Source organism: Panthera onca, chromosome X (genome assembly GCF_046562875.1).
Source record: "Panthera onca isolate mPanOnc1 chromosome X, mPanOnc1 haplotype 2, whole genome shotgun sequence".
Lineage (NCBI taxonomy): Eukaryota > Metazoa > Chordata > Mammalia > Carnivora > Felidae > Panthera > Panthera onca.
The window spans coordinates 119,344,436-119,364,543 of NC_138357.1; the positions used below are offsets into that span (position 1 = coordinate 119,344,436).

At 52.8% G+C, this 20,108-nt stretch overlaps 1 protein-coding gene across 6 annotated transcripts in view; it reads left to right on the forward strand.

Annotated features, from left to right (window-relative positions):
• The window catches only part of GPM6B (glycoprotein M6B), a 147,255-nt gene extending 127,738 nt beyond the window's left edge, over positions 1 to 19,517 (forward strand). For 4 of the 6 annotated variants that reach the window (XM_081793438.1, XM_081793436.1, XM_081793433.1 and 1 more), the window contains 6 exons: positions 5,831 to 6,017; positions 7,538 to 7,694; positions 11,694 to 11,865; positions 13,664 to 13,737; positions 14,620 to 14,685; positions 17,485 to 19,517. In XM_081793438.1, the coding sequence (XP_081649564.1) occupies positions 5,831 to 6,017; positions 7,538 to 7,694; positions 11,694 to 11,865; positions 13,664 to 13,737; positions 14,620 to 14,685; positions 17,485 to 17,634 (806 nt within the window). In that variant the 3' untranslated portion in view covers positions 17,635 to 19,517. Of the gene's footprint in view, positions 1 to 5,830; positions 6,018 to 7,537; positions 7,695 to 11,693; positions 11,866 to 13,663; positions 13,738 to 14,619; positions 14,686 to 15,913 lie in introns of all 6 variants that reach the window. The other 2 variants (XM_081793434.1, XM_081793437.1) reach the window with 1 other exon arrangement.
• Positions 19,518 to 20,108: the final 591 nt, after the last annotated feature.

Consider the following 20,108-nt stretch of genomic DNA (forward strand, 5'->3'; position numbering starts at 1 on the left):
CTCGGGGCAAATCACTGGGCTCTTATGAACTCAGCCATGGCAACGGCCATCCGCAAGCCCGGGGACAAAACGTGTTTTATTCTGTTGTTCTGCACAAAAGGTTCTAGAGACGCTGGAGACAAAATGGCCATTGAGAGTCAGAGGCACTGATGCGTATTTTTTTTTCCCCCTACTATGTGGTTTATATTTAAACTGTCTTAGGCTAACGCACACTGGAGTCTTTGTGTGAATCAAATTCTAAAAACCTCTTTGGCCAGAGCCTGGTTAAATGAAGGCTTAAGACGTTATTAACCTAACAGAGGTTTGGGGGGGGGGGGGGGCGGTTGGAGAGAGGCACCGACAATCACTAGTAAAATGTGCTAGAAACCCTAGCTTTGATTTTTTTGTTTTTGGTTTTGTTTCCCCCCCCCCCCCCCCCCTTTTTACATGAGCCGATCACAGTCATCACAAAATGCTTTCCTTGCTTTTTCTGGTGCGCGTTGAACCCAACGTCACGGCCGGTTTGAAGCCTGGGAAAACTCAGTCCGTGCATTTACAGGAACGTCCAAGAGAAGCAGGCACCTCCCTCGGCGGCGCTCCGCGGTCCTCTGATTCGGAGAAGGCGCTCCCGTTGTACTCTTTGGAAGGCCCGCCGAGCAACTTGGAACATTTTGTTTTGCTTCCTTGCAGACCCTGGAACTTGCGTTTGATTGGCAGGTGGCTAGAGTGTTCTGGCCGGGTCCGGTGGGCCGCCTCTTAGGGAGAAAACCCCCAACACGGATGGCGCACAAAAGCGGGACGCACCCCCCCCCCCACCCCGGCATGGGGGAGATGGGACTCTTGGCACAAGTGGGCTCCTCGGACTTGCCTGCGCACAGATCACCTGGGGGCTTGCTGATCGGGGGTGGGGTGAGAGCCTGTGTTTCTCCCCGGCTCCCTGCTGGGGTTGACCTTGCCCATCCAAGGACCACGCTCTGCAAAGCGCAGGGTCTAAGTTGCTTTCAACCTATAAATGGCGCACTCGGGGCTTTGGTTGGCCTCAGAAAGTTCTCGTTGCCATCCAACAGAAGCCGACGGCGTCCCTCTTTAGCTCCTTACAGACCCACGAATCCGCTCGCCCACCAGAAAACCTCCCTTGAGGTGACAAGCAGTCGCCTCAAACTCAGCATGCCTAAAACGGAACTCACGTGTGTTCGAAAAGCCTAGCCCCGTTCTGGTCACGCCTCGCTGGAGGAACAGCGAGGGTTTACGACCCCAACCTGTTCCCTGCGGATAAAAGTGCTCCGTGGCTTCCCCTGATTCGGAGCATCAAGTCCAGAGTCTTTAACGCAGCCTGGAAAGCCCCAAGGGGTCAAGCTCCGACAGACCCCTCCTTGCCTTCCTTCCGCTGCCCTCTCCGGCCTCTCTGTTCTAGCTTCTGTCATCCCTGGGAAAGCGCCCTGCCCTTTTCCACCGTAGAGCTTTTGTTTGCCATCTGCCTGCTTCCCGGAGCCCCCCTCTGGCACCTATCCTTTCCCTTTACCAAATGAGTTCAAATCCACCCTTCGTATTTAGGCTCTGGAAGCCGTCGCTGCGCCCCACCCCAAGCCTCAGTACGTCGTCCCCCCCCCCCCCCCCCCGTCTGCTCTCCTAGGACTTCTGGGTAAACCATTGGGTGAATGTCGCTCTCCCCCCACCGCCCGTGAGCTCCGTTACAGGGTGTGTCGTGCCCATCTTAGCCCACCAGCCCCACGCTTGGGACATTGGAGACACCTGGGGAGCATTGAATATTCACTCGTGGAATGAGATGGAACGAAGGAGTGGACGGGCCGCTCCCTCCTCCCAGTGCTGCCGTCCCCGCCCGGAGCTCTTACTCCGCTTAACCGACAGCTTCGGTTAAACAAGGCCTTCGAGAGACCCCAGTAACGGAGATAAGAGCCAGGTTACGGGGGAAGAGTTTCTCTTTTTGGAGCGAGCCCTGGTTCTTTGGTTCCGCTGAGCATTTATTTTACCAATTGACTCGTAAGCCACGGGTGGTTCTGCGTAAGCCTGCCGTCTCGTACCTTGAAGACCGTTGCTTCCTATCTTTTGTCCGGTTTTTTAATTGTTTCAGGCAGGAGAATAAATCAGCTCCCCGTTACGCCGTCTTGGCCAGAAGCCAGGAATCCTCTGGTGGAGGTGGGGAGACAGTAAAGAGCTCGCGTGATTCTCGAGGGGTTCTCCGGTTGGAGCGTACGTGACGATACCCCAAAAGGCTTGTTCAGCTCGGATCGCCGGGGCCACCCCCCGAGCTTCTGCTTCGGTGGCTCGGGGGTGAGTTGCAGGAGTTGGCATTTTCCAGTCTGCTGAGAGGTGATGCCGATGCCGCTGGTGCTGGGAGCACCCTCTCGGCCCCACTGCTCCCCGGGGCGGGTCGGCCGAGCCCTTCTGGAAATGGTTAGTGAATGTCGCAAGCTTTGTAAGCCGCGCGCTCCCTGTCCGGGCTCCTCAGGGGTGCCATGGTGGGGCAGCAGTAGCCACAGTCCGTCAACGGATGGGTACGGCCGTGTTCCAATAAAACTTTATTTACAAAAACACAGGCTGTCGTCTGCCGACCCCCGGTCGAGGAGAACGCTGAGCCTTGCCTCTGGGGGTTAGGACGGGGGGACTGGCGCCTCCCTCCAGAGGGAAGGGAGAAGTCATTCTTTCTAGCACACCGCTAGTCCCTCGAGAGAGTCGGGTTGCTGAACTTCAAGATGGCAGCAACAGCATGAAAGCGAGCACGGGGCCCTGTGAGAGCACAGGTCGCGTGCCGGTGAGGCTGGCCCGAGCACGTGTCGCCATCATGACCGCCTCTGCCACAGCCGTACCCGCCTGTGTTGCCGGTCGGAGATGCTGTTAACGTTTAGAAAACACATTTAGAAAACGTATTCAGGTCGGTCTTGGTTTCTCTGGGGTAAGTGTGTGGCATATGACCAGACTGCCCGTGTCTGAAGATGCTAGCTTCTAGACTGACAGAGAAGGTACAGTGGGGGTGATCCATTTATAGAAGGTTGGATAGCCACCACACGTGCGAGTTTAGCGTGCAACTGACCAGCCAAGGGAGAAGACACCCTTCATCCAGCCGTGTTGTTTCCTGTAAATTCTTCCCGTGGCGGATTCCACAAGCTTCTCCTCACGTTGGCCAGCAGGGTCCCCGGGAGATTCGTCTGTGTGTGTGGAACCACGATGCCCAGCGTGGTGACTGCTTTTCCAAAACTAGACCCACCGCACGGGGGTATCTGGAGTATACCTTTGGGAGTAATTGAAGAAATAAGTTGTTCGGGCAGCCTTCCTCGTCACGCTTAGCATATCAAGATGGAGCCGTAGTGCCACCGGGCCTGTCTGCAGAAAGCTGTGCCCGACCCCTCTCGGATAGGAATTCTGTCCCCTCCTGCTGTCCTCTCCCTGCTACCACCGCCCCCCCCCCCCCACCCCGTGGCTCTCCAGCAGTCTCTGACTCGCCGTCGTCACGCTGTGCTATGATAATTGCGTTACTTGTGTGCCTGCGGCTTCGTGTGGTCCCCTTGAAGGCAAGGGGGACGTGCTATTTTGTATTTGTACCCGGGCCTTCCCACAGCACCGACTTCGTGAAATCCAAAGTAGAACTCAGAACCCAGCTCGCCTTACAGAGAACGGAATACGTGGCAAGTCAAAACGGGCCTTCCAAAGCCGTGCTTTGTGATGAGAGAACGTTCTGTGGCTGTTGAGCATGTGACACGTGGCTAGTACAACTGAGGAACTGGGTTGTTTTTTTTTTCTTTCTTTTTCTTTTTTTGGCTACCGTGCTGGACAGCACAGTCCCAAGGCCACACAGCTGTGTCCGGTGACGAGTGGACACCACTTGTTAGCCAGGGAAGCTGCCGTCGATCTTGTTCATCACACCCCCCAACGGGCTGAGGACGGGGGAGGCGGTGAGCGACAGCTATGACACACGGGTCTCCTTGCTCTTTACGTAACGGGCCACGAGGCTGAGGATCATAGTTTGTCTTGCTTGGGCCGGGTCTGGAGACCGTTTGGACCTCCAGTTGCCGCCTTCTCCCCCCTCCTCCCCTCATTCCCCAGAAAGTTGTATGACCGACTAAGACGGAAGTCCGTTGCCCTTGCTCCCGAACTTCAAATGTCCAAAGCCCTCAAAGGTACCACCTTGCTAGTGAACTTGAACCGTATTGCGCGCCGGTCCCCATTGTACGTAGTCGCGCGATCCACTTCCGGGACGTGGTTCTTCATCGCAACAGCCGGCCATCCTTTGAAATGAAAGACAGCACCCTTGCTTATGAAGCCCTGACCTTTCTTATTTTCCAGCAAACTGAAGAGAAATGTGGTAACGAGGGTTCATAGTCCCTTCTTGGGGTGGGCTTAGGCAAATGCTACTTTTTTTTTTTAATGCGTATTTATCTCTTGAGAGAGAGAGCAAGTGGGGAAGGGGCGGAGAGAGGGGACAGAGGATCCCAAGTGGGCTCTGCGCTGACGGCACAGAGCCCGACGCGGGGCTTGAACCCACGAACCACGAGATCATGACCGGAGCCGAAGTCGGACGCTTGACCGACTGAGACACCCCGGCGCCCCAGGCAAATGCTACTCTTGAATGAGATGCCCTCCCCAGTGGCAAAGTCCGTCTCCAGCGTTTTGTGCTGGGTCATTTCTTATCTACTATAAAGACCATTTCGGGGGGGCGGGAATACCTAGCTGGCTTAATGTGCTCACCTTGAAGCAGTGAACCGCTCTTGATTGCTGTTAAACATCCTAATGCCGTCCGAGTTCGATCTCCCAGACAAGCCATTCACTTAAAACAGCGACGGGAGGTCAGGAGAGGTACCCCCATCACCCCGAGACCAGCACTGCTTTCACCGAAACGCAAAGGTCTCCGAACTGAAAATGTCACCTGGCGCTGCCCCTTGGGAAGAGATTTCTGGACATCTCGAGTTGGTTTTTTTGTTTTGTTGTTTTTTTAATGAAGAAAAATCTTCTCAAGATGAACCATGAATTGTGGCTCTTTCTCCTTCATTTCACTTCATGGATGCTCATTTTGTCTTTTCTGTTTTTCCCTCTGTTCCTTTTCCTTCAAGTACTTAAATGTCACCCACCAATTCGAGCTTACTCTGCACCACCTGCACTGGGGAAGGAGGCAGGTGGAAGCCGGGGAGGGTGGGAGGAGGAATGAAGTCTTTGTATTCGAAAGCTGAGGGCATTCGAGAGTGACACGAACGAAACCTGAGCGGACCCACTCGCGTGGACGTGGGTGACTTTGTACTTGTAAGGCCCCCAAACCCCCATCGCCTTTCCACAATGACCACGTTGACCCTTTTCTGAACGCAGCAACAGTGTGATTTACTGTATCTGCTTCTTCTGGTCGCCCAGGAGGTCAAAGGCTGGGAGAAAGCCATTGGCTGCTACGGCAATAGAGGTACTCGAAACCCCCCGAGGTTGAGGTGGGGGGGGGGGGTGTCACTATTGATTCTTCGTGAAACTCGAGCTTCACTGCCGTCCTCTCTTTCGACCTCCTCAGCGGAGTGCGTGCCCCTCAGCGTCCCCGGAGCAGCCGCCTGCCTGCCTGCCCTGCCCGCCCCAGGTCAACGAGGAAGGTCTAGAATCGGGACTTACTCCAGAACGTTTGTCAGTTGGCCGCTCTGTGCTCACCCCGAGCAAATTAAAGCTACGTTCCCTCTTGGAGCCCCAGGGTGCTCAGCACAGAGCGGGACACGACCCCGCTGGCCCTTGGCCCGTTGAGCTGTTAGGCACAGAGCATGCGAGGGGAGACGGGCACGGTAGCGCGTCTCTGCGGAGGTGCGGTAAGCGATGAAGACCGAGGCGTCGTGCCGTAACCGCTGCGTTTTCTCTCCTTTGGGTCCAGGCTGCTTTGAATGCTGCATCAAGTGTCTGGGAGGAGTCCCCTACGCCTCTCTGGTGGCCACCATCCTCTGCTTCTCTGGGGTCGCCTTGTTCTGTGGCTGTGGGCACGTGGCCCTCGCGGGCACCGTGGCGATTCTCGAGCAACACTTCTCCACCAACACCAGCGACCATGCCTTGCTGAGCGAGGTGTAAGTACCCGCTTCCCCTTGGAGACGGATTTCAAATGCAACTACCCCGTGATGGTTTCGAAAAGACCAGTGAGCTCTCCTGGCAGGAAACGGATGCTTTCCTTCAAGCTTCCTTGCAGGCAGATGGAAAAAAAGCGCACGAGAGGAGGAAAAAAGGAAAGGGCCAAGTAGGCAGTGAGCGTTTGGCCCCAGGGGCGTCCGGGGACTGCAAGGGGGACACACAGGACTCCACACACACACACACACACAAGCCGTGCACGTGGTGGGGCTGTGGCAAGGTGGTCACGCCAGAGACCGTCTCCCTAGCTCCTAAGTAGCGATGCCGTCTGGGGTCCTTGCGGGAAAGGACCATCCCTGAGTGCGAGGGACCCTGTTGACTTGCCCCAACTCTCAGCGTGCAGGGGCAGTGTTCTTCCTCCTCCAGGAGAACGAATCCCAGAGCATCCTCTGATGCAGAAAAGGGGACGTTTCAGGGCTTTAGCCCCACGTCTCTGGCTGCCCATTCTGGAATTTTCAGTGGAGGCCCAGCAGAGACTCTCCTTTTCTCCATTTCCTTCAGTGCGGTCTTGCTCTTTCCTTGACTGCCAAAGTCTCACCGCACGTTTAGGCGTCTTGTGACCGGAAGAAGCTTCTCTCCCAGCTGCAAAAGGCAGGAAGTTTTATTGAACAATAATGGAATGATGTTGGAAGAGTCCTTAGGGAATTTTCTTCTTTGTCTTTTGTTTTGTTCCGTGTTCGCAAATGACATCCACAGGAATGTGTGGGGGTGGGGGAGGTGGCAAGGACCCCCAGCCAGGACAAGGCGCTCCCTGAGTGTCAGCTGTGTGCAAGGAAGTCCAAGAAATACCTACCAAAACTGATCCCGGGAGCCGTATACCGATCTAACGAGCTAGTGATCCCAGTCGATGGCTCTTAAACTCCCAAGAAGCATCAGAAAACCCCCATGCCCACGCTTCCACGTGTGATAAGAAGATGAGTGCACAACTTCCTCCCTAAACAAGCCCCTGAGCGCTTCTCTAGGGGCTCGTGAGAGTAACGTTACGCACTAGGCCTGGTTGGGAGGCGTTTTGCTGTGGCGGAAAGAACATGCGGTCCTTGGAGCAGAGTTCAGACACCGGCTCTGCCCCTCCCTGCGTGTCCTTGGATGAGTCACTTAACTTCGCAGTCGATGCCTGTGTGTCCTTATGCGCCCGATGAGGATTCTGATCCTCACGGCACAGGACTTGGGGCATATTAAAAGATGACAGCTGGGCCTCTGCCCTTGACCAGGCAGACTTCTCCCTTGCCTGGAGAGGTTGTCCATCTGACCCTTGGGCCCTCCTTGGGAGAGAGGCCCAGGTTGCTGTGGCGCGGGCAGGGAGGCCGGCCTGGAATGCCGCATGAGCCCACGGCAGCCATCGCTGGGATGGGAGGGGTCACGGGACCCGACCGCCGTCATGGTCGCCCTCCGGTGGCACAAACATCTTGCCCTCGCCCCGTGGTCCACTTCCCTTTTCTGGATCTCGCCTTCCTTTCCGCAGAATACAACTGGTGCAGTATGTCATCTACGGGATCGCGTCCTTCTTCTTCTTGTATGGGATCATTCTGCTGGCAGAAGGCTTCTACACCACCAGCGCCGTGAAGGAGCTGCACGGCGAGTTTAAGACAACCGCCTGCGGCCGGTGCATCAGTGGGATGGTGAGTACGAGCCTCTGGTTATGTGACACACCAGCAGGGCCACGCCCCTGTGCCTCCCTTTGTATTTGGTCAAAGCTATGAGCCGATGGCGGGTGGAAGGAGCGTCCGTGACGCGGATGTTGTTCGTACATTCTAGAGTTGCAGAGATGGAACAATTTCCAACATCTCATTCTTGCTGACGATTAACGCCTGCTGCCACAGCACCAAGCATTTCCCTTATGAATATACAGGCCGTCAGGGCCCTGATGGTTTTTTCAGATAGAAAGTTCTCTCTGTGAAAGGAGGGAACTGCCATGTTGTCTCCGCGCCCCCTTGCGTTTGTCTTGGAACACGGACTGTGGCCCTAAAGACCGTGTGCCGGGATAAACTGTCGCGATTCCTTGGAAGTCCCAGGCACTTCTCCTCCCAAGCACCCGGCGGGGTATTTGCTAGTCACAGGCTCTTGTCCTCAAGAAGCTCGCAGCAAATGCCAGCCCGTGGGGCCAATCTGGCCTGCCATCTGTTTTCGCGCAGCCCACGAGCTAAGAATGGCTATGTGTCCTTAACTTGGTGGGGAAAATTATCCATGGAAATGATGTCAGATTCACGTTTTGGTGAGCGTCGTATGATGGGCACCCAGCCACATCCACGCCGTCGGTGGCTGCTTTCACGCTCTCCCAGCAGAGCTCGAGAGTTGAGACCGAGCCGGTACGTGGCCCGCGGGGCCTAAACTGTCCCCCGTCCGGCCTCTTGCCGGCATTTGCCGACCTCTGGTCTGGAGGAGGACAGAGCTTAAGAGCTCGGTAAAAGACAGGCTTACAAAGGGCCGCGTCACCAAAGGAAACTCAGTGGTGGGCAGAGAGGCTGGGAAGGAAGAGGCATGTATGGAGTCGGATGTGGGGCACACTGAGTTCGTAAATGGTGCGTTCACATCAAGCATCTCCCTGGAGTCTGGGCGCTGATGGAACTTTCTGGTCTCGCTGAAGAAAGGACGTACGGTCTGGCTTCAAATGCCGGGGGGGGGGGGGGCCCAGCAGTCAGAAAAACCCTCATTCCTCCTCGGAGGACCACAGCTTGTAGCGTATTTCCCCGTGGCACGGTGCAGAGGCCCCATCTTACCCTGGGTGGCCATGGCCACTGCTCATCCCAGGAGCGACCTTGGTCCTAAGGAAACTACTGAGATGCACCGTCCCTGCTGCTTCCCTGTCTGGCCCTTGCTTCCTGGCAAGTTTCAGAGTCCTTTGCCAAACAGGCCGGGGACAGAAATCCAGACAGGAGCACAAGGCAGTGGGGCACCGATGCTGCCTGCACAGTAAGGGGGGGCTCTGTGGCCAGCTCAGGTGGGAGGATTGGGAACCAGCAGGGGCAGGGCCGAGGCCCAGAAAAGAGCGGGGTGCTCCTGGGAGCCACGAGTGTGCCCCTGCTGGACCAGAAGGGTCTAGTGAAGAAGGGAGGAAACGACAGCTGCGGGGGAAGGGACAGACCAGATCGGAAAGGCCCGGAGTGCCTGGCTACGAACAGAGGTGACAAAGAGGGGCAGGGAGTGGGAGACTCCCACTCAGGAAGGAGAGCACGGCGGACGGCAGGGAGGGAGAGCGAGAGGCCAGTGTGAGGCTGTGACGAGCGGCGGGGATCCCAGCTAGGCTCCGGGGACACATTCGGAGTGGGGGCAAGCCAAACGCTAGGGTTGGTGTGTGGGGCTAAGCGTGAGAGGAGGGAATGAGCGCTAGGTCTCTGGCCTGGCGGCCCGTCGAGGAGGCTGCTTGTTCTTTCGGTGTCAGACCGTTGCTGGTGTCCACGGGCAGTCACCTAGTGCGTCACCGAGGAACTTGGGCTGGGGTTTCTGGGAACACTGGGGCTGACGCTTGACAGACTTGTGGCAGGTACGGACAAGGTGACACCGAGGTTTTAGGGGAAAAGATCCCTGGGGCACAGCCCGGTCTACCGGGAAGACCCAAGCGAAGGAGGCACCACCACCAGGGAGGTAAGGAATGTCATGGGGCTCAAGGAGGTGGCCAAGGAGAGCCCCCCCCCGCCCCAAGGGTGCAGGTTGTTAAAACCTCAGGTCCACCCTCCGTGTCACTCTCGCTATCCTCCTGTGCTCGGAGCCCACGGCCTATGGCAAGTGGCCCCTGCGGCTGGCATCTCTTACCCGGTGAGCTCTGGAAGTTTCTGAGGCAGCCCCTCTGGTTCTGCCCCGGCCTGTGCTGCATCAGGGGCCCGGCCGGTCCCTAATTCCCACAGCACGACTGAGACCGGGCGGTCGCTGTCACAGTCTCAGGGCAGGGCCGCCAGAGGCGATGCCAGTGTGGACACCGGTCCTGCGGGAGTCCGAGCCCTGTCTGTGCCCCTTTACTCTTTCCGAAGTCGGATGCTTAAGTGACTGAGCCACCTGGGTGCCCCTCAGGGTGGCTGTTTCACGTCAGGTTCACAGAACGAGGGCCTAAATGAGTTGTGGGGGTTTTATTTTATTTTTTTTTTAGAGAGCACAGAGCAGGAGGCCGAGGGGCCGATGGGGAGAGGGAGAGAATCCCAAGCAGGCTCTGCACTCTCAGTGCAGAGCCCAATGGGAGCGTCCCGAGCTCCGTCAGGAGCGTAACCACAGGACCGCGGGGGTCTGACTGTACATTCAAGCAGATCGTGGAACGGCCCTGCCTTGGGGCACGTCAAGAAGTCCTCGGTGGGGAGGCCTGATGACAGCTGGAGGCAACATGGCGGGTGAGGTGCAGAAGCTCAATGTGCTCCACCCACCTGGAAGCCGGGGCCTGCAAAGCTGCCCTTGGTTCCCTAGAAGGCCTGGGGCACTGAGAAAGCGACTCTGCCTGCTTCAGGCCGCCATGACGGGAACGGGCCGCGAGGGGGCGCTGGCCCCCGGGCCCTGGCCTACCTTTTGGAGTCCAGACCACAGCTGAAAGGTTAACCAAGCCGGGAACCCCCAGCCCTTTTACAAGTCTCTGTGGTGTTACTAGAAAGAAAGTATTCTTGGGAAGGGTAAGAAAAGGAAGCCTCGTCGGGAGTAGCCCATCCGTGAGCACTGAAACTGCTGAAATCGGCTTCTTTGGAGCTCTTTAGAAATGCAAATGTTCCTGACGGTAGAAACGCCCTTGAATAAGAGTGACTGATTTCTGTAGTTTCGGGGGCTTGGGACCAGCAGGAGCTGGCCCCCCAGGCTGATCGGGGCTCAGCCCGCTCCGTTCCTGCAGTATGCAAAGTCGAGGGAAGCTTCGGGTCTTCGGCAGCGGCTTAAAAGCCAAATTAGAATTCTAAACCGTTGCCCACGAGCTCCGTGGGTGCGCATTCTGAAAATATGAATACCGGGACGTGACGTTTTTGGAACAGCCTTTCAAAGTTCTCTGAAAACTGGTAGCCAAGGCAGGTTAGGAAGGAAAGTAGAGGGAAATGAGAATTTTATCTTCTACTGTGCATGAAGTTTGGGTTCAAGGCTATTTTAAAGGTTCAGACACTTCACGCTTTTAGTGAATTCGCAGGATCTTGAACCTAGCACGCTTCCTTTTGAGAAAGGGCTTCCTGTAGCTGTAGCACTGGTGAGTGACTGCCCATATGTTGTGTGAAATAAAGGCAATTTTTGAGAAACTGATAGCTTAGAATTCAGTGGCCTGTCCAAGCCTCCACCACTCTCCCATGGTAAGTGTGGAACCCATACTTAGGGATGCCCTCGTACCTGGTGCTCGGATTGGCTCTGGAATCTCGGACAAGGGAGATCACCTCCGGGCGTCTCACATCCTCGTTAGGGAAGCGAGGGCCCTGAACGGCGGTGGTGGCTTCGGGCTGTAACATTCTCCATCCTCTAGCTCTGGAGAGCGTGCCCACCCTGCCCCAGCCCTCGCTTCTCCTCTCCCCCCCTGCCCCCTCACTTTGCCTTGTCGTTCCGGGGGCCCAGGCGGTGCCGGGAATGCATCCCACAGGTCCGGTATCCGGCCCCAACTACGTGAGCATTCCTCCCGGGGCCTGCACGCTACCCAGGTCCCTGATGGTTCTTTTTCCTTCTCCTCGGTTCAGTTCGTTTTCCTCACCTACGTGCTGGGAGTGGCCTGGCTCGGCGTGTTTGGTTTCTCTGCGGTGCCCGTGTTCATGTTCTACAACATATGGTCAACTTGCGAAGTCATCAGGTCACCCCAGACCAACGGCACGGCCGGCGTGGAGCAGATCTGCGTGGACATCCGGCAATACGGTACTTCCTTCTAACGCCCAAGACGACCCTTTCTCCTCTTGTGCATAGGCCTGGACCTTAATTGTTCTAGGGCCGTCTTTTTAATCATCGTGATCCGTTTCATTTACTCTTCTCTTCGTATAGTGTATGCTCTTAACCTGTGCTCGGTCTTCTGGAGGGAAACCTCACTTAGGCTCTTCGTCGTAGTTCAAGTTTTGGTTATGTGGTGACAGAACCCTTTCCAACTGCTTTATAAAGGAGCTGTGTGTTATGATCAGAAAACACTCCTGGATCTCAAAAGGCTACAGACTTGTTTTTCAAGTTGTTTCCCGTTTTGCACCGCTCCCCTTTCCATCCAAAATATTGCATAGACACTGCAGTCCAATTAATTGCTGTGGCCCACTCTTCAGATCCGGTCTTCTAAAGACGACTAACCTTTATCTGTACTGGAAAACAACATAAAATCCAGACGTACTTTAAAGTCACCAGACTGAACTCTGTCAAAGCCGGTGGTTGGAAACCCCTTGAAGCCTATTTTCTAATGAATGGGATCCTCCCAGCAGGCAGCTAAGGCTGGGTCATTTTGCCAAGCCCCAGAAGGCGCCCTTGCCCCTCCTGTCAATGAAATTGAGAGGCAGCCTCCTAAGTAAGGAGTTTAATTAGTGCTTCTTAGCCGAGATGGTAGGAAATCCTGTTCTTGGCAGAAACCGCGAGACAGGGGGTGGGGAGAAAGAACTTTTCATTAAAACTGCAGTGAAGATTGCCGGGGAGAGAGGACCATTTCATTTGTGCTGCTTGTTTTTCCCATGGGGCCAGGCTTCAACATCTTTCCTTCCAACATAACCAGAAGCTTGCCCAGCACTGCCCACTGCACTACTCTTTTCTCACAAAGACCAAGGTTCTACCACACTGGTCTTGCTGAGGGTTTGAAAACAGAGTGTAAAGAGGATTTGTAAATAGAGGTCTGTCATTGCCTTAGTAAATACTTTCCCTAAAACTTTTTGGCCCTCGGTGATCATATTTTTCAGTCTTCTGTATATGAAAGCACTGTGGAGACTTGTCTTTTCCCCTTCCCCTGAAGTATGAAGACTGATTCTTGGCCCATGGCAAGAAGGGAAGAAATAAGCAACTTTTTAAAAAATCCTTCCTTACTTCCTGGGAGAAGAAGAGTAATGTTCCTATTTAAACGCATGTGCTTACTACGTGACAGCGAACAGAATAGTAACCCAAGGGGCAGTGTCATGGTGGGGAAGGGTCAAGGTTATAGTGAGAGGCACACAGTAATTGGTGTAGACTCCACGGGGTATCCCTTTTTGAAATTTCCAATTGGATTTTCAATACCACTGTAAAATGCAATTGTAAAAGGCCTACAAAATTACATAACAAATAACTGCCTTGGAACTCGGTGTACCGACTCTCCATTTCGGGACTTCAGTAACAGGTCCACGGACCAGGAAATGCTTCACGAGGGTGGCTGTCCTCCAGCTGTTTAACTAGAGTTCATCCGTGGGAACTAGGGCAAACAGCTTTGGAAATCAGGTTTTACAGATACCGGCACAACTAAACAAAGCATAATTTGGAGGGAAAAACCAATTCAGGCCTACTTGACTTTGCTCTGGTCCTCCTGTCCGAGGAGGACTTGCTATTGATTCTAAAAAGCCTGGTCTGCCGAGGGCAGACAGGGCAAGTGTCGATGAAGAACAGAGTGGATGATTGATTACCTTGTAACTGGAACCCAAGTGGTGAGGGCCATCGAGAGCCCGGGGCACTGCCGTGTGTGCTGATAATGACGAACGTTGTGTTGGGATTCACTTCACAGGTATCATCCCTTGGAATGCTTTCCCAGGAAAAATCTGTGGCTCTGCCCTGGAGAACATCTGCAACACCAATGAGGTAAACCCTTCTCCGGCAGGGGGCCTAGAGCAGTCACCTGGCAAAGCAGGCTGAGGAAAGGGCTCTTGGCCGTAGACAAAGCAAGAGCCAGTGCAAATGCTAGGAAGGAGAGCTTTTTGTAGACGGCCTTGTACGTAATCACCAGCACTCGGCCATTTGTGACCTAGAAAACGCTAAGGGTCCTCACCTAGTGGGCTGGACCGTGGGAAATGGACCGAGAGCTGTCTCTCTGGGCAAGAATTTGAATCCTGCACATCTGGAAATCCATGCCACAGCCTTCTTTCACCTTCACTTGGTTTTTCAAAGTAGGACATTTATCACAGAACAAATGCAAGTTAATTTCCACCGAAAAGATTTCCTTGAACCTGTATCTAAGCCCAATTTCTATCAATCTAGTCACAGTTCATCTCTCGTTCAGCCTTAACTGGCAGTAAATAAATCCTAACCCGCTTTGGTTTAAAAGCAGACCTCAGAATATTCTTTAGGCATCGGTTTATAACTGTCTATAAAAGAACATTCTTAAATGCACGAGTGGGAGCTTGCATATTTAAGAGACTCCTAGCATCAGCCCCTGCCTCCACCGTTAGCCAGTATGTAAGGTCCATACTGGCTCCGAGCAGGGGTTCTTAAACATGGCTCCACGGGGCAGTCCCGGAGGGCAATTCCACTCCCGGTGGAGGCCCAGCTACTGAGGTTAGACTAGTGGAGGGCACGGCCTGAGCAGCAGTTTCTGAAGCTTCCCGCGTGGTGGCGCGGCCGGGCTATGACCCAGACCCGTGCACGCTGGCACGGAGCCTGGCCGCCGCCCATCGAGGAGAGCGAACGGGCAGAGGCCCCGTCCTTCCACATACAGTGCTCACACGGTGCCCTGTTCTTTTCTAGTTCTACGTGTCCTATCACCTGTTCATTGTGGCCTGCGCCGGAGCCGGTGCCACCGTCATCGCCCTGGTGAGTATCGGGCCCCAGGCTGGCCTAGTCTAGCTCCTGGCAGACAACTCGGGGACGCAGCACTGCTGGAGGGTAGTGGAATTTGGATTCTGGGGGGACAAGACACCCGGGCTGGCCTAGCGCGTGCTTGCACGTGAGGCATTTACTGATTTCTTTGCCAAGAAAGGTTAATTTCCAACCGGAAATGCGTATATATACACATAGATGCACGTACTGATGTTCTTGTCAAGTCTCCTTAAACACTGAGCCCCTGTTCTGCGGGGAGACCGGGGGTTCGCTTTCGGCCAGCTGATGAACACATGACCTTGTTTTAGGAGTTTCTGTTTAAAGACAGTTATTTGGTATATACTGATTATCGCTGAACCGCAGTACAACTCCTCCCTGACCGAAGCTCGGGTGGCACCTCGGGGCCCTCTTGCTGGCTCGAGACTTTTGAGAACACTTCATTCGGCACGACGGTTAGGAAACAGGTGCACAGCAAAATCACAAAAAGCCAAAAAAAAACAAAAAAAAAACCCGGCACGAACTCGCCTGCAGAAAGGACACTCGTGTACGGCCCGAACCAGGAAAGCACGCAGCGCGGTGCCTCAGTCGACGACAGTCGGGAGACCCCGTCGTCACCCCGGTGCGGCCTGCCCACCGGTGCCTGTGAAAGTGCCCCGAGCAGTGATTTGGGGGGGGGGGGGGGGGTTACAGAGTCACTTTAGCATGGGAGGAGAGTTGCAGATAGGGACCCTGCAAATCTTGTGGGGGCGCAAGCCTACTGCGTGTTTGCATGTACGTACGCACATCCGGGTGTAATGCCCGAGGGCCTGCTTTGTGATTTCAAGAAATCTAAGATGCCGGGAGCAGGAAGGAAACGTCACGTGCTCTTTAGAGCCCCTGAAAACTCAGAAGGGCCTGTCAAAATCACGCTGGCCACCTGTTCTCTCGCAGAGACACAGGCACAAAGAGGACTAAGTGGCATGGAGGAGGCAGGGTGGGGGGAGACGAGGGGAAACAGGGCCTTTAGCTTCCAGCGGCAGGCTGCGGACCCAGCCAAGTCTTCCTAATAAAGGTACTGAGGGCGGAGGTGAGGACCAGCAGTGCATACGAGAAGGGGGGTGGGGGGGGTGTGGCACGCAGGAAAAGCTGTGTGGTGACAAATGGGGGACAAAGTCCCGGGGCCTGAGCGGGCACTGGCCCTGACCACCTGTATCTCACTGTCCTGTTTGTTCTCTCCCACCAGCTGATCTACATGATGGCTACTACATATAACTATGCTGTTTTGAAGTTTAAGAGTCGGGAAGACTGCTGCACTAAATTCTAAATTGCCTAAGTCCAACAAGGAGCTTTAGACAGCTCTGCGCGGTAGCCTGAAAGATCGCTGACCCCACCCCCCCCCACCCCCCCCCACCCCCGCCATGAAAGCAGAGTCAGATGCTACCGTTTTGCTACAGTCATTTGTACATAGCTTTAGTCGACTCACTTTGCCTTGTAGATTAATAACATGCCTCACCCTAAGTGAATTACAAAAACCGTGAGATCTGGCTTATTTCCACGGTGTGAAAAGGATTCAGTGATTTACTGGCATTGGGTGAGCATCCGGTAAAAAAAAAAAAAAAGAATTTTCTTGACCTTTGAGGGGTATCTCTAAGTGAAGTATTAACACTCTGTAATACCTGCGTTTTCCGTTATTTTTGCTTGCTTGATAACCAACAGGAGTGCTCCACAGGAGATGGAAGACAGATCCGTTCTGATCTGCGTTTTGTTGTGTTAGACTCTGGAAAAAAAAAAAAAAAAAGGACCTATTGTAAAGTTGATTACAAAATTTTTTGCTGATTCCCCGGTTCACTGCCCCATACGTGCCCCTGAAGTCAGCTAGAGGTTTCTACCGGGGCGGGGGGGGGGGGGGGGGTTCTTCTTTCCGCACACCACAGCCCTCCCTTGCGGAGGCACAGTATGGGTAACCTTGCCCCTGTGTTTTGGCGAGCAGTGACCGACTCCTCGTAGCCCGCTCTCAACCCGCACGTAAGATTTTAACGGCAAGAGCAATCGTGCCTGCCGTCGGAAAGCCTCCGCTACGTTGAACAGGAGAGAGGAGGAACTCGAGGTGTAGATTTTGCAGGGAAGACCAGGAAACTAGGTGGGAAAGAAGTGTTTGCTACATGAAGTGTCAAGGATGAGGATTCTTCCATTCTGTGACAGGCAGGAAGGGCCGTGACCCAACGGAAGAGGTAGCTTCCCGGCTCAAAACGTGTTAACACGGACCGCATGCTTGTTTGCGTCTAGCTCCTAATTCTATTGGTTTTGACACTCGCGTAAGTTTTCCGTGTTACGTGTGTAGTTTCGCATCTACTCAAAATACACATCGTTCACTTTGAGGCCTCTGGGGAACTGGTTTTTAGCCACCGACAAGCTAGAACCTTGCACTACACTTATTTCCAACTCTGCACACGCCGTGTTTCTGAACGTCTGCACGAGTTTTTAAAATGACTCCCCCCCCCCCCCCCCCCCCCCGCCACGGTCCCACCACCACACACACACACCCCCCTCCTGCTTCCTGTTTGCTTTTTCTTAACAGCAACTTGGGCCATGTTTTCCAGTTCATCACGTTGGTATACTAACTCTCCTTCCGCCTCTTACTCGTAAGCGTCCTCGTGGAGCTCGCTGCCGGGCTCCGACGGCTCTGCTCGCGCGACGAGTATTAACGCAGAATAACCCTCTCCCTTTTTACAGTCGGGAGCGTCTAACCTGCCTCGCAGCTCGCTTTGCCTTCTGCCATGCTCACTAGCCATCATGCGCACCCTTCTCTTCCAGATCCACTTCCTCATGATACTGTCTTCTAACTGGGCTTACTTAAAGGACGCCAGCAAAATGCAGGCTTGCCAGGATATCAAAGCAAAGGAAGAGCAGGAGCTGCAGGATATCCAGTCTCGGTCCAAAGAACAACTCAATTCTTACACATAAACGTTTGCCAGAGCGTTACCGCCGCCGAAGTGACAGTTCTGACAAATCCACAGACAGCTGCTCTGCCGTCCAGATGTGTCCCCCCGCCCCCCCCCCCCTTACCCCCCACCAAACTAATGTAGAGGTACAAACACTTCACTGTCTGTCTCGAGCTGCTGGGAGGGATTTCTAGGAACACCTGCCAGGAGGCCAGTCTTTTTCTTTAGTGCAGATACCGGAGGCTTCACGTTAGCCATTTTAAAAGGCAACACTTGGACAAAACGATGGTTCAGCTTTCTGAGATAGGTGGCCTGTTCCCACTTAGCCGTAGAGCAAGCCTCCCGCGAGAGCGAGGCCACGGGCACGTGGCATACTGCTGGAGCGGGACCGCCGATGGGCCGGCACGAAGCAGTGTGACCGTAAATTCACGTGTGCCCTCTGTCCGCGGGGTTTACCTGGGTAGGGAATAGAGTACCATTTCCCACAGCTGACATTTATTAAACTTGGGTTCCGAGACCATGTGAGTCTTAACGCTTGAACTCTTTGTTTCAATTAGCTGCCGTCCCTACCCTTTAAGTCCAGGACCCGTTCCTCTCCCGATCCAGTCGGAAATCTATTTTTCAAGAACGCTGATAACTCTAATTCGGCTCCACCTACCCTTGAGGAAGCTGGATTGTGGCCCATCGACAAGCTTTCCAAAGTCAATTCTATAATAGCTTTCCTCTAATCCAACGGCCCAGGTGGCGTCGTCGTTCCTGGGGAATAAATGTCAGCTCTGCCTTAATGAGTATCTGTTTTCAATTTCTAAGAACTTAATTTTACAACAGGAGACCCCAAATCCCTCATCGCCCTTGGTTCCACAAATGTTTTTCTGAATTAAGAAGTGTTACCTTATTAAAATGACCACCGTTCTAAACCATTTGTACGTGGTCTCAATAGCAAGTTTACAGTTTCATACCAACTATCTGAAACCGAATTACAAATAGACCACAGACCTCCTACTTTTCTAGACTTGAATACTTCAGTAGTTTAAATTAGGGTTGGTATTTAGTTCCTTTTTTAAATCTAAATCATTCCTGGAATAATAAAAGTTTGATGTTCAGCAAAAAAAAAAAAAAGAAAAAAGAAAAAAAAAATCCACCTTGAGTTTAAGCCATTTTCAAAAGAAACTTGCCTTCTAAATCATTCTGTTCCAGAACATTAAGTGATTAGAGGTATTGGGTATTAGTGATGGTAAACTTTGTGTTGCTCTTTATGAAATGATACATATAACCGTTGGGTGCATCCGTGCTTTTAAAAGGGGCTGCATAATATAGGATTAACTCTGTATATTCATGTTAAGAATTAACTTGTGGTTTGGCTGTTTCCTGGATTTTAAAACATACACGTGTGCAGAAATGTCTTAAGATGAAAGGAAGCATACCTTTGTCAAGATGCTATTAAAATTGAACATCAAGGATAAGAGTTCATTTGGATTCTTTTTGTTGTTGTTGTTAATGCCTAAAAAATGCCTATTTGGATCTTGACTTTTTTTTTTTTTTTTAATTGGGAGAAGCTCTCTTCTGTGTAGAACAGTTCCAGAATAGCTAGTTTTGTTTTCCTGTTGCATGACAGACTTCAATTTTTTTTTTTTTTTTTCCAGCAGTGGAGGTGCTGTTAGAGTCCAGTGTTCTAGAAGAGGCAGTGTCTAAAGCCTAATTTTACTTTTCTAATTCTGGTAGCTATTACCAAGAATTTTTGAAAGTTTTGTTTAAGTAGTCTAATATTTTTTATGTAAAGAGCATTAAATTTTGCTATGTATAAATTTTTGTAACCTAACAGTGAATCAATATTTTCTATCAGTGCCAAGGGCTTCCTGTAGTTCTATTCAAGTGTTACAATAAATATTTGTAGATAATAGTCAATACTTGTGTATGCTTATTTTAAATATCTATTTAGGTGGAAATAGTTGTGGATGTACTAAGAGTAATGCAATAAAAGTATAGCTTCACTCACTTGCCTTTTTACCATACATAAAATACTATCTTTCTGTGTCTGCAGTACGGTGTCATTTTTAAACAGTACGCACAATCGACATTTCGCATGTGTATGGACATCACGTTTCCACGAAAATGCTACCGACAGCTCTAGAGTTCTGTGAAGGACAGATACTTCAACAAACGAAAGCAATTATAGGTGTGGGGTTAACACAAAGCTCAGGTTTGGGGAAAGTAAGAACAAGGACCATCCTTCCTAAGGGTCTGGGCACCCGTGGCTCCTGTACAAACCCGAAGTGTAAAAGTCTACTAAAAGAAGATGTCTGCAGGAATGGTAAAAGAGCTCGATCCAACAGGTACTCTCGACAGCAGCAGAGCTTAGTTGGTCACTTGGGATTTTCGTTTGACTATCTGCTTAAACTACTTACCTGTTGGCACGAGTCTGCATTTGGATTTTCTTCACCTGACCTTTCTAAACATCAGCTCTTGTCCCCTACTGAGACCTTGCCTTTCTAAATG